General features: G+C 44.4%; 1 protein-coding gene across 1 annotated transcript in view; it reads left to right on the top strand.

The window, feature by feature from the left end:
* LOC118506036 (Krueppel-like factor luna) overlaps positions 1 to 14,593 on the top strand; it is a 161,711-nt gene that overhangs the window by 43,661 nt on the left and 103,457 nt on the right. The window contains exon 2 of the mRNA XM_036042667.1: positions 8,417 to 8,452. Within this exon, the coding sequence (XP_035898560.1) occupies positions 8,417 to 8,452 (36 nt within the window). The remainder of the gene's footprint in view (positions 1 to 8,416; positions 8,453 to 14,593) is intronic.

The following is a 14,593-nucleotide window of genomic DNA, read 5'->3' as shown; positions in this document are numbered from 1 at the left end:
CGCGTGCAATCGTATGCAAAACTTTCTTCCTCGCTTCAGGTTGCGTTGAAGTCTAGTGCTTGCAAGACTGCAACCGTACCGGTACAAACGACTTGTGCAGCAGCAGCACAGGCAAGACCGATTTGTGAAAATAAATTGTACAAACGGAACATCTTGCTAATGCTCAACATATAAAACGGGATGAGCCGAGCTCGGACTGCCGGCACCAGCGTCGACGCCTGATCGACGACGATCGATGGAATAACGCAAAAATTGAACGCATACTATTTTTTTCTCCCAGCTGCTGCTCGTCGTGTATCCAGTACGCATCTTTCTCACTCGTTTTGTGTCAAACGTGCTTACGCAGATGCATGCGTCTGTCACATGGGAGAGGCCATGCGCTTAAATGGACCGGGACACCAAATTGGTTTTTCACCGTTTGCCAATTGCGAAAAATGCCGTGAATATCATTACACCATTTGCACACCGGTATCGCGAGATCATGACTGGATTTGGGGCTCCGGGACTAATATGTTTGCGATTTGCAAATTGCTTTGCACCGCGATGGGATGGGGAATGCATGCGGCACACACACAAAAAAAGGCACCCCGTTGGAGTGCGGTCACCATTCGCGTATGGTAATGTGGACAGGTGGACGGAAGGTGGAATGTTTAGTGGCACGGCCCAGCCCAGGGGGAGAACGGGTCTCTTCGGCGGTGGCCCGGTATGATAAAAAAAGTAACGTAGCCTGCCGCAGTTCATCTTTATGGTAACGCTTCGGCAGCGCAATCGTAATGCGCAGGTTTGTGTTTGAGCAATTAACTAATGTCTCGCGGAATGATCGACGTGTTCGTTAGTGATACTGTGGCGGGATGGTTAGATGGCGGGTGGACGGTGGGGTGAGTGAGTAAAACAATGTAGAAAAACTAATGTATGCCATTTTGTATACAGGTTTACGCGTTAGGCAGCAAACGTAGGATGGTAATTTCCCTGCAACGTCGGTTTGGATTGATTTTTATGTTTATATCTTTACGCGAGACATAAAACAGTTAGCGGTAAGCCAGTGCTTTGGTATCTTGTTCATGCTGTTTTGCCACTATTTACTTTTTTTTTCAATCATTTGTCATTTGTCCGAGACGATCAATGTATCTAACAGGATGATTCTGTGCATCGTCAGTTACTAAATACTTATTGAATTCATGAACCACGACTTAAACGATGATGTAAACTGGAGTAAACTAGATAGATCCTAATATTAATTTGTATGTTCTTACTTATTCTTCACCCGTTGCTACAGCTGCTTCGTGGAACTGCTGCAACGATTTTGGATATCGCTCACAGTCAGCATCGTCTTCTGTCTCTCCAATACCCCAGTCATTCTCGAAGAATTAACAACGTCATTACTCCATCTCAACAAGTCATTTCTTTATCATTTATTTATAGAGGATTTGGGTCTTTGAGAGCTCATTCGCTACTTACACTACGTACAAGTAAAGACTTTACGGGTTGGGTCGTTTGGTGACATTTTCATGACATGACCAAACCACCGGAGGCCTGGCAAGTTTTATTCGATGTACTATGGTGAGATCACTGTACAGCTTGTAGAGCTCTTCGTCGTAGCGAGTCCTCTATTGTCCTTCCACACATATGAAGTAAAAAATAAACCTTTCGGGTCATCTTCCTCGGCTAAAAGGGTTTCATCAGTTTTGGACCGAGTTCGGACATGGACATGGTTGGAATGATTCGTGGTCTAACGCAGAACATAAGGGATCAATTTTGCCTCAAAGCATTATACTGCCACAGCCTTGTTCGTTCCTCTCTGAAATATGCTGCGAATTGTTGGTGTCCTACTAGTAGCACACATATATCTGTAATTGAGCAAGTTCAAAGCTACTTTACCAGGTTGGTAATCAGACGGTTATCTCATCAAGCTCGATCTTCCATCTTATCAAGTTCGATGCTGGATGTTGAGTGTGAACTCACTGAAGAATCGGCGTATTACGCCGCAAGCCATGTTGGGCGCCTGATCTTCTGTATTGTAGTCCTTTGTATATTTATTTCCGAACCCTATGCTCTCGTGTAATTATCCTCGGACACTTCCTTTTTGTATTCATGTTTTGGCTTTTTTTTCTTGTGTTATCTTTCGACGACTCAGTTTAGACTCTTATTGAATATTTGTTTATAAGGTTTTTTTGGCGTCTTGAATTAAAGTAGATTGTAACAAAGCTGTGTGTGGCAAACTGAAAGTCTTCTTCTTCTTCTTCTTCTTCTTCGGTGGCACTACCACCTCGAGAGGTCTCGGCCTGCCATTTTGGGCTTTCTGTGACTTAATTTTACCCGTAGCAAAGTCAGTCCTGCGTACGGGGAGCCGGACTGGGTGGGATTTGAACCCCGGGTCGGCCGTGTGAAGACCGGCGCCGTTATCGCCTTGGCTACTGGACCACTCTGAAACTGAAAGTAGTTAAAATAAATTGAAGTAAATTGAGATTGAAATGTCTCTGAGGCGTACATGAGCACTGGGATTATAAATGTTCTATGAAGCCCCATAGTCGTCGCGACAGTTGTTGTGTAAGAATGTAAATCCTTTTAATATTGACACATAAATAAATGCAAAATTCAAAGAGCGATAACGCCTAGAAACGAACAAAAAAATAATGCAAATTATTTTATTAATAAGGATCTAACATGATTTTAAAAAACGCCCAATTCCACTAAAGAGTTGTTAAAACTACAGACAATTGCTTATAGAAATAAATGGAATAAACATTTCACTTGCAACACTAATTCAAGTATAATCAAGTTCAACGTCAAGTAGGTTGAAAAACTTCAAAAAAGTTGCCTTGGATATATATATTCAAAAATGAGAACCTAGGTAAACTAAAATATGGAATTGCTTGTAGAAAGTAGTGTCGTTGAACAAATACTTGGCAATTCTTTAAATTTCCTTAATCTGTTGTAACAATATTAAAATATTTTACTAAAGAAAACACATTGAAGCAACGATATTGTACCTTCAGATCGCTTACTCACACACAAAAAATATCGCAGATACACTCAAATTAGATGTCACCTGTAATTATGTTTCAACGCTGCTACTGTCATTTGCCAGCACGCGTATTACGCACGCACACACCGAACAATCAATCATCAGCCGGCGTGGTTGCGTTTCATCTCGTCTAATGCCTGACTTTCTCACACCAACACGCCCGTTCCAGGTGATGATCGCTCAAAATGCAATTTTTACCACCCATTGACACCCCGAAAAAAGCGCGTGACCTTTCACTTCCGGCGTTCGGCGCGGCTGACGAGCACTGGTCACCGGATGTAATCAGCGCGACTGACACCGCATTCAAGCGCAAGGATTACACACGGTACACGCGGATAAAGATCTTCCTGTGTTGCGCCCGCACTCCCGTGTTACTTAATTTGTTTTTAATCATTGCGAACGGTGCGGACTTTATCATTACGTCGTTAGATGTCGTGGCAAACGGGTTATTTTGGGGAGATTGATTTTTTGTTTGTTCTCTCACCATGTTGGGCAACATTAAGCTTACACTCTCCGGCACATTTGGTTGGTGCGATGGTAATATGTTTTGACAACGATCCATCTTTCTCACGTTTGCAAAGTGTGGCTCGAACATTTCCCACAGCTTTTTGTGTGTGTGTGTTTGTGAGCTTCATTAGTTTCGATTTTCATGTCAGGGCTTTAGGCACACAGCAGCAAATGATCGAGTCGGAAGAGAGTTAGTGAAAAGGACGTCGGAATAAAAAATCTGGGAAGCTTAGTGATAGGTGCCTTGAAGGAGAGATAAAATTTGGAACAAAACAATTAGAAAAACAGCATTTTTTTGCCAATAAACATCTAAAAAAAGACGAAGTTCGCTATTTGCATGTTTGGACTAATTTAAGTCAATAAAACGTAAAGGGAGCGCTAAAACTTCGCGAAGAGACTAAGTTTCTTTCGCTTTACCTTTTTAAGATTTTGAGTTAAAGGCTTTAGGTGTTAGGTAAAAGTAATAGTGGTTCCAACCCTCCCATCACAGCAGGACAATGTATCGAATCCCCTGTGGATCGAACCTTAGGGGTTTAAACTACACCAAGGGACCCAGTGATAGGAGCTCAAGACATCTTGAGGTTGTAGAGTCATCGAAGATGATTTAATATCTTTATGTTGAAAAACGACTACACCGCTTTAACGTAATCGTTTGCAAAATATGTCTCAAGAAGCATCAATCAACTTCTTCTTCTTGGCTTAAAACATCTCTCAGGTCTGTAAGGTCTTTAGTTTTTTAGTCAAGCCTGCCATTTCTGGTTTTTAGACACTTCTCAATATCCCCCGTTAGAGTTAGATATTGAATTGGACATTGTCTATTCCCTTATCGGGTGAACGTGGCCCAGATAAGATTTGAACTCCTGTCCTGTCGAGTGAAAACCGACGCGGCTGTTGCTTTGGTCATCGGACCACCCGGAGAAATGCTGTGTGTGTATATGTGTGTGTGTATCTATAAATAAACGATAACAAAAATGATAATTCAAACCTTTTGTGTATCCTTTATCAAGCTACATCATTATTCTAATAATTTTCAAAACAAATGTTTTGACTTGTCAAGTACCTAAACAGTAAGCCTAGCTAGACATGTATGTAACAAGATACAATGCACACAAAACAACAACACACACACACCTTTCAAATCAAAAGTGCAACCGGCAAATCTCTTTTGACCTAAAACACTCTCACACACATACACACACGCTCGCGCAACTTCCAGCACGCCCATTCCCCCGGGGCCGGCTGCTCCTTTCGCTTCACGAGCGCGCTTTAATTAGGTAATTAAGGCTGCAAACATATTGTTAAGCGGTTGATTAATGTGCTTTTAATGCGCGAAACATGATAAATGCTCCGAGGCTGCCCGGTAGGAGAAAGGGGGAATACTCCCGCAGTTTGGTCGGGGGTTTTTCGCTGATAGTGTTGTTGTTTCGGGGTTTGCCAGGTTTGCCAATTTCTTCGCCGCCTGGCGGTGGTTATACCTTTTATCGCCCGCCCTACTCTCTCGCGTCGCCCCGTCCCCCAAAAAGGGTTGTGCATGAAGCAGGCTTAAGCAGGGTTAAGATTATGTTCGAGATCTTTTTTATTTCGGCTTCGCTTGTGCTATGTTAAACCAAGCTCAAGTAGAATGGTCAACAGCAAGCACCAGGGGTACCGCGAATAGGTGACGTCCATTGTGTGTGGACGAATAAAAGCTCATGTTCGTACCTGGGGGGGTTTGGATTAATTTGCAAAAACAAAAAGGCTGCCCAAATAATCATACCGACATGTGGAAGACCGAAGCTTAAACGACACGATAAACACAAAAATGTTCCTCTGCACGAGGGAAGGCGATTCGCGGGCCTTACACCCTACAAAGCCATTCGTCCAGGGCAGAAACAGTGGTTAGTAAATGAGTCGTTTCAGCTTGATTTGAGTGCATGTTGATTTTGAGCTCAGAGGTTTTTTGTTGTTGTTGGGGTTGCCCCCCCTCTGTTCCTTTGTCGCGCAACTGTAGCGGATCCAATGTCAGCTGCATAAAGTGCATCATACCTCAGCACCAATTAATCAACTTTAAGAGCTAACACAATGCCGCGCCGTAGTATATCCTTTAGTAGCAAAAAAAGGAAACTGTGCTAAAATGAAGAAAAAGCACACCTCATCAAGCGGATCAGCGGACCTCGTCAGCTGAGCGCTTACGGTGGTCACGCATTTTTATTCTTTAATTATGCTGGGTGACTGGGGAACTACCCAGCCCGACGTCCATTTGTCGGCAGATACCGATGTTGATAAGAGACCGTGACCTATACGGAAGAATTTCGGGAAATTCCATCCAACACTCGACTGCGAAAAGGTTAGGCAAGAAAACCGGCCAGTATCAGCCACCAAATATCCGTTTCCTTTACGCCACGCTGCTGTTGGATGTTTGGGATTGCAACGCTCGCCAACCCTGCCGATACGTACCCTGGCTGGCCGTGAAGGGCAATGTACCGATGGGGGGAAGAATTTAAGGGTTAAAAATAAATAAAAACAGACAAAACGTAACAGTGATCAAAATGGCCTCCCCCGAATGGACCTCCCTCGTGAACTATCTAATGGACATAAGCGGGACATAATGAGAAAACGTCAGTTTTAATGACAAATCGTTACGAAATCAAACACGACACGAATCGTGAGCAGAACATAAAATTCTCGCCCATGCTCTCTCTCTCTCTCCCTTCAATTCCCCCCTCCAGCTTGAGTGCATTGTGTCTCAGAACGCTCGGAACAATGTCACTCCATTCATTCTTCACGGGGCAGGTTCTAGATTATGGTTCCGATCTCGGTTTCCGGAGAAGGGCCGTTCTAGCTGTTGGCGCTTGTCCTTGCTCCATTTCTTGATATGAAGCTCGGAGGCATGGATTTCGATCCGAGCCCGTTTTGCACCTCGCCGGCTAATCGATTAGCCGTTCCAAAGCGACCGAGCGGTGAAGGTTTCGCGTCTTTAACCGTGCGCAAGTCTTTCGTTTCCCTCTTTTCCTTAGCCACTCTGCAGCCGCACGAGGCACACAACTTTACCTAGTTTTAAAAGGAAGGTGCGCGAGACGGTGCGGGATTTCGGACATCAATCATTCGCTCTCGAGTGTCGGTGTGCGGCTACATATGATTCCTTGCGTGTCGGCGGGATAAAGACTGGAGTGTCATGTCACCGTGATGGAGCAACAAATAGACGTAAACTAAATAAACCTGCAAGAGGCAGTAAACACAAACAAACACAGAGCTCTGTATAGTCTTCCTGGTTCCTCAAGGAAGAATAGCCACACACACAAACAAAAAACACCCAATTTGGCACAGGAGGTTAATTCGTTTCATGAATCCAATTAAGCTTCTGGACGCGTGAAACGTTCTCGGGCAATGAAGCAGATAACCAGGCAGCCCGTTTGCAATCTATAATACACCATCGGATCGATAGGGTCACCGATGATTGTTGGGTGTAAATTATAAGTTGCTCTTGGCGAAGTTTTTTTTTCTCGCGGCCTGGGATGTTTTGTCTCCTTTTCGGTGTGACCGGTCAAGCCGTACCGATTTCCGATTATCAAACGGAAGAGAGCACAAGAGCAAGAGAGATGTATAGAAGCTGAACAACAACAACAACGAAAACCGCATCATAATAAAGACATTAGACAGGCGCGCACGATTTATCATCCTTCGCCAAAATGATCCGACCCTGGAAAAAAGGAGGCGAACCCCCTTCGGGCGTACTAGGCCTTCCCACATATATCCGTGAGATTTTTGTGCTCCCCAAACGCTTCAAGTTCAAGGCTCAACCGACGACGTGACTTTTTTCGCACCAAACCTCCGTACCCGCGTCCGATTTCATTTCGGCGAGTTTCTAGCTTCCCGAATTGGTTCATTTTTCGGGGGTTATGGTCATTGTTGTGCCGCTGGGTTTTTGGGGGGTTTGGCGTGAAATAATTGACAGGTTTAACGGATTCGCGAACAAAACCGATCCGCGGAGGTGATCATTACAGTGATCTAAATGCTCGCTGCTAGTAGGGTTAGAAAACATTGCGATGGGTTTGCTCAAGGTCGTGGGAAGCACTTGGACGGTGGCAATCCTCCTCGGTGTGAATCGTAACAAGAGTGCAGCACTATCGGTGCAAATTACTATCATTAGATGTAAGGGAGGATGCCGGTTAACCTTCAATGTAGGTCATTTCGATTGTGTTTGTTTGACATAGTTCGACTTTACTTTAAATTTAAATCAGCTGCTCAAAGATGAATTAACTCCCTTGCCACCATTTTGATTCCTGCTTTGGTTCGCACTAAATTTCCAAATCCAATTTCCACCCCATGCTACCTGCGCTGCTTGATGGAAAATTAATTGATTCTTTTATTTTGAATATTTATGCCAATAAATTTGCATTCGGACGACCATGAAACGACGCCGGGTTTTTTGGAGACAATTTATACACTCTCGATTAAATTAATCGTCGTACCTCGCAGCGTGGTTTGGCTGCACGGTTTGCCGTCGTAGTTTTGCTCGTCTCGACCAATTATAATCGTTGATAGATCGCCCCATTCAAACGATGGTGGCGATAGGAGCGCCAAAAAAATGGAAACCAATACCAGCACGTAGCCCCCTGCAGAAGCGGACGAATAAATTTAGCCAAGCTCGACGCACTAGCCCAACTAGGACCGAAGCCGGCCAGTGAGCACGTAATCAATACAGCTGGTCCCGCGGTTAATCTGATGCTCGGGTGTGGTGATCGATTGGCAGGAACGTGTTAGGGTTAGGAAAAATTTCATTTCCCGCTACATAAAGTACAAGGCTTTTCCGGTTGTGGAGCTGCGTGCGCAGAACAGCTTGTAATAAATTTAAATTAATTAATTTTTCGGTATAATTTATCTATTTTCTCTTTACCTTTTCAGAATGGACTTGGCAATGACCCTCTGTCTGCGAAAGAGGTAAGTTGTGCGCTTTGAATGACACAACACACACCACATTTCTTCCTTTTCCATTGACACAACCAAGCAAGAATGATCGATCAAAAGATTCATTTTTTTTTCCTGTCATGTTTCCTAAATTTGCGGTAGCTTTTTAACCGATCGTACCTTGTTCGATTGTGTTGCGCAACAATGGTGTACACACCTTCCGAAACAGCAGCCACCGCTAATCACAGTTCGTCACCATTTCGGCTAAGCCAGCAAACAAAACAGCTCAATTATGAGTGATTCGCCCGGGCGCAGCAAACCGAACGATCTAGCTCATGCGATAAGGAAAATGAATCGTTCTACCGGCTGCCGAAATGTTGCCGTCTCACGGGTCTGGCTGTCCAAATGGGGTGTAGACGAGCGTTTCGGTGCAGAGGAAATAGCTGAGAGGCACGATCGAGGTCATGGTTGCAAGGTGCCGTTGGCAGTTTACGAATCGAACCTCCCCGCCCGAGTTTTGTGCGTGCATGCTTCGCCGTCGATAAGTGCCCGGACGGTGGCCAAAAGCGCCTTGGGTAGTGTGCTGCAACCCTGGCACTGAAGTTGATTCGTGTCCAAGTGCCCACGGGGATGGTTTGGCTGGCGTGCCGTACTCGATCGTGGCCTCCGTCGGTGAGGATGGTTTGGGGTGGGCAGGAGCGGAAGGGAGGCGGCGGAACCACAGCCGGAAGTGTATGCTTACAGAGGAGGAAACGATTCGTTGTGAAACTGGACAAATTGATTGACAAGTTTGGATTGTACAGACAGGTCGTTTTTTCGTTAAAAATGTTATACATGTAAACTTTAATAAAATTGGCTACTAATTTACAACAGTTGTATAAATGTTGTAAGTTTTATGTGGAATTCAAGCTCAAGCTTAAGACAGCTATTTTTTTTATTCGTGAGGACTGGATGCCATTCCGTTTCTTTATTCGTCAACTTGCTGATATGAAATCAATGAATGATTATTGATTTACTTGTTTCGGCGCGATCGAACGCGGTGCGATCAATTGCTATGCTCGCATAAAATGCGTCGTTATGATTACGTCTGTTTTGTTCTATTTGTTTGCGATGGTTCGGAGTGAATAAAGTTTTACGCTTAGTTGCTGACCGTTGTCTGCACCGTTGGTGCATTGCGATGTTTGGTGCATTGGTTGGTTTGGTTTCGTATTGCATTGCGCAACTCGCTAGCCGAGTGCGCTAGTCGGTTTTTAATGTTCTTATTGCAACAGGTGTTTGGTCAAATCTGCAGAATATGCGGTTCTTGGTGAGATATAGGTTTCTTGAGTTTTAATAATTGTTGCGTAAGGTTCTGTTGTGATTGACCGTTCCTACGTACGTGTTTATAAAATGTATGTTTTCATGAGGTGTTTTTGAGATGTATAGCAAGGATGCTACAATGGCACAACAGTACAATCAATTAAATCTTAAATCAAATAAACTGGCGTTTAATAGTAATGTTACAAATACTGTGTTTCGCACTAACTGCAAAAACCACTTTACGCGAGGCACGTATTCTGATTTTAAGATTTGGATTTTACTTCAATTGCGTTTTTATTTCCTGCGTTGTGTTGTTTCAGTTTTCGGTTACAGACTGACTGTTTCTTCTATTTTACTCTTCCTTTTCTCCTAAGCTAGATCATTTTTTCCACACCTTTATGGCCTGTCCTCGATCGATATTTTAGTGTCGGAAGCTTATCCGAAAGCGATATCTCGAACATACTGCTTCTTATGTCTTTACTTACCCGTATCCTTCTAATATTTTTAATGATATTTTAAACCCATAAAAGCATCTTTAAAAATATTATCAAGCACTGACTGTACGCAGTCCTCCAGGTAGTGATGCAACGGCTAAACAATTTCCTTTAGCTTCACTGTGTTTTGGAGCGAATTTTTTGGTCTTTTCCATGGCGAGTTATATTTTCATTCTAAAAAATCGGTTCTTAGTTCAGTGTTTTTGAAGACGGGTTTTCAAACAAATCTGAAACAGCCTCAAATTTCGAAAAGTCAAAAAAAAATTTAGGTTTTAAAATGTTTTAAAAAATTGAGTCTAAAAGCTTCGAATGAACATCAGTTTAATATAAATGAATGCAGTTTTTAAAAAATAAGTGAAAAGTGCATATACAGTGATAAAAAGTACGTAAAACCCCAATACTACATGGCGCAAAAGTGCACTACCACTAACTAGACGTTAAACAGACGCCACCGTTGTCACAATCGATTCGGTCGACCCATCCACTCGACCTGACCCACGCGAATGTCCCCCAAAAAAGGACGACCCTCGCAGCCGATGATCAAATTATGAAAATCACTTCTCTCCGGCTGAACTGCCGACTCTCGAGCCGCTTCCTTTCCCAAACTAAAAAAGCAAAACAAAAAATCCCCGCCGAAAACACATTCACCGATCGACAAACCCGCGGGCGACGGCGACCAATACTCTTAAGTGGCGGTGACCGTTACGACGCGGTCTGCCAAAATTTGCTCCCGGCCTGGTGGCCGACACTGCACGCGCGCGCGCGTCTCAACTCGCGCCTGAAGGTCGTCTGGTTTGGTCTGCCTCACACGGGCCCGGTGGACAGCTGATTCGGGATCGGGCGATCGTACACTTGGACGGGTGTTGATTTGGAGCACAAATCACACCGTTGCTGTGCTGCTCTTCCGTCCTGATGCCGTGTCGTCTTTTATCGGCGAAAGACAACCTGCGTAGAGGACGGTTGTATCTCGTTTGAATTCGGGCTTTCCGAGATTTGCTGAAATGTTAACCTAAATCTCGACGCATCACATACCGACTCGAACGATACCCGACTCAACACTCCACGCGAGCTAGAGATAGTGGGTTCCTGTTTCTGGCCTGTGTGTTAAACACTTCCCATCGCGAATAAATCATGCTGCGTGCTATAAACATTGGCCGATAATTGCCTGTTATCGTGGCATCAATGTCGAATAAAGCAATAAACTGTAAAATATCACAGTTCACTGCTGGGTGGTGCCCGTTTTGCAAAACCGGTTTTTTTTTATCTTCTTCTTACTGGGAAGCAGTAAGCCCTCCGGCTCGGCATCACGGGAGATGTGTTTTAGGCGATGGTGCACCAAACACTCGGTGGTGTATTATAGTGCCGAACGGGGTAGAATGCCACGTTTATCGCAGATTCGCATAACGTACAATTTAGCCCACTGCTAGTGTGTGAGTGTATATGATCATCATATTTGACAGAAAGGGGGACTCGTGGAGATGATATGGAGGTGAGCAGTTTGATCTGTGACCTGAAGTGGGTTAAAATTGGTGAGAGCACAGCAAACCAAAACAAAACTGCGAGAGCTTCAATTTTACTATTACTTGTTTACCTACACATTTATCCGGCGCAACAAACTCTTCGCGGTCTTGCCACGGCGAAGAAAACCTTGAAATTATCCCAGTCAAGAGATGTCGGCAGAGTTGCCTGGTGACGTTTCACTGATATGATCGCCAGATCATGGCGAGTCTAGTGAGGTGATAGCAAGCCTCATAAAGCTCCCGCATCTTGCTTCGATCATCAAACGGCAGGACCAGATATCGAATCCCGTCCGGAGCGTCCACCGTACGCAGGACTGGTATATTGAGATAAAGATGTAGCTATGGAAGCCACGATCTAGCATGAGCTAGCTTTATCTAGATGGAAACCAGTAATGGCAATTCAAACCCTCTTAAAGTTGAAGACCAAAAAAAGAAGGAGAAGAAGAAGAAAGACAGAGTTCATGACTCAGAGGCGTATGAGAATACTGAGGCTATAAATGTCATATAAAATCCCAGCTTCATCCGTCGTGACGAATATTTTATTGAAGACATTCTCTCAGGGTATGGATTGATTCAGAGGAACACACACTACATAGTAGGACTTTAAACTATGAAAAAGTCATCATCATATACCAGGATCTGGTTGGACTTAAAGAAAATGGTCTTTGGAATTTACTCCTCCAAGTCGCACATTACACTATCTAGAACCAGGTTGAAGAAAGCGACAGGAAAGCCTTCTGTTTCTGGAACTTACTGGAAGTAAAGGACCCTAAGAGTCACTGAGAGTTTTCTATCCACCTCGACCTAATATACAAGTTATGATATACTGCTTCACGTCTTTCTTTATTGACGGTTGGTTTCAGAAGGAAGTCTGTACTCGTGCTCAACTGACAGCAGAACTAGCAGCTGACAGTGAGTCCCCGATGAAAATACTATTACATATCTAAATATAACATTTTCCTGGTAATGTTATACCAGCTATAACTTACAATGTCACAGAAATCCAGAAATGCCAAGTCGAGATCTCTCGACGTTGTAGTGCCATGGAAGAAGAAGCTTCAACAGGATGCCAAAGGAGCTCATTTTGTCGTATAGCTTTACCCTTGATAGTTTGAGCTGTTGAAAAAAGGTGGGAATGAATATATGGATAAACTTTACCTTCATTTCGCAAATTTGGACGTGCTGTGAAGATCCGACCAGTGGTTGACTTTTCATATCAGAATCTTCCTCCAACCTTGGCGATGTATCCTATAAATTATGTCAATCAAACCAAAACAAACGAACCACACTTCTTCAGCTTAAAAGTTATGTGCTGGCTTAATAATCGTTCCAATGTGTATACAGCAAAAGCATCGGTTGTTATAGGTTTTCCCCCCAAACAAAATGTGTACTCACGTGCGATTTTTGACAAGCGACACGCGCGAATAATTCGTGAGCATGTAGGATCATTTGCATACGTAGAATATATGAACGCGATCGAACCCGAGCTCGCCAAGCTTTCTTTGCCTTTCACCAGTGAGTAATGCCATCCTGGACCACATTACATTTGTACACTGTTTAACCTCCAACTTGTAAAACTTTTGTCCCATTCACGCTGTGTGCTCGGCACACGGCACCTTAACCGGACACCGAACGGAATATGAACTCGATTTATTGTCTCACCGTACCCGTGACTGGCGACGGACCGGGAACGGACCGTCCATGTTTTATTGATTACGAATAAAATTATAAATAATTGTGTGCGCGAAACGGAAGCGAATACCACCAGCATGCATACCGGGGGCGCGAAGCACATGGGCATGAGTTCGCTTCGGTGGAATGTAGCTCCTAACACTAGGGGCCGGAGTTACGGTGGCTTCTAATTGCCATACACACGGGAGGCTGTCAATGGCGCCCTGTCGCCCTGTTCTCGATATGAATTAAAAGTCTATTTCTCTCTAGTTTATTGAGACGCAGTGTATCGCTTCAGGTGCTAAAAGGGGTGTATTACACTGGCAGAAGTTGAGCATTTGCAGTGTTCGTTTCCACTTTCTAGTCTAAAGCCTAAGCCCGAATCATCCTGTTACAACACTGTAAGCTCTCATAAAATCTCTCGCTAATGAACGTTCACGATCTTATGTAAATATACAATTTCATGGCGACAACCTGCCACAATTGTGCCATTGTGCAGGCATGACACCTCGCGCTCGCACCATGCACCACCATGCTGTGATTTGTCTCACTAGTAACTGCCACAACCATCTTCAAAGCAAATCGTGGAATAGAGGATCTGTTTTTTTTTTTTGTTGCTTCCATTGTACGATTGCTCATGGTTGCTGCTGGTTGCATGGACATCGTCCCGTAACACAATCTCTTCACTCGCAAACGCTTTATCACGCGCATCTCCCGAGCTGCGGGAGGCAACCAACGATCGTGGTTGCCGAGAGGTGACAAAGCAATCTGTTCCAAGTCGACCTCCTGCCCGGTAGGGTTCGAAGTTTCACCCGCATCGAGAGTCCTCTAGCTCGCAAATCACCACCGGGGACCGGGCGCGGAACGAATGCAAACACATACACGGTACAATTGCATCGATCGATTGGACCCTTAGCACCCTTGCTCGGGTGCATGCAAACACATGTGGTCCCGGCCAATCACTATCTCAGGTGACTCCGGGAGGCTTGCGATCGAATGTAAATTTTCCGACCGTTGCTCCTTTCATCCTTCGCGTCCCCGTCCGAGCAATGTGAAGCCTGTTTGGAATGAGGGTCGCTCAAAAACCACTACGCTTCGGTTGAACATGCAAGTCAGCAGAAACAATAGGAGGTTAACAGAGGCTGCTACCACCATTCTTCACCGCGGCAAGTTCCACCGTACGGGGTGTG

The sequence above is a fragment of the Anopheles stephensi genome, chromosome 2 (genome assembly GCF_013141755.1).
Source record: "Anopheles stephensi strain Indian chromosome 2, UCI_ANSTEP_V1.0, whole genome shotgun sequence".
In the NCBI taxonomy this organism is placed as follows: Eukaryota; Metazoa; Arthropoda; class Insecta; order Diptera; family Culicidae; genus Anopheles; species Anopheles stephensi.
The sequence above is the reverse complement of the archived record's forward strand: the minus strand, read 5'-3'. Positions and strand labels throughout refer to the sequence as shown.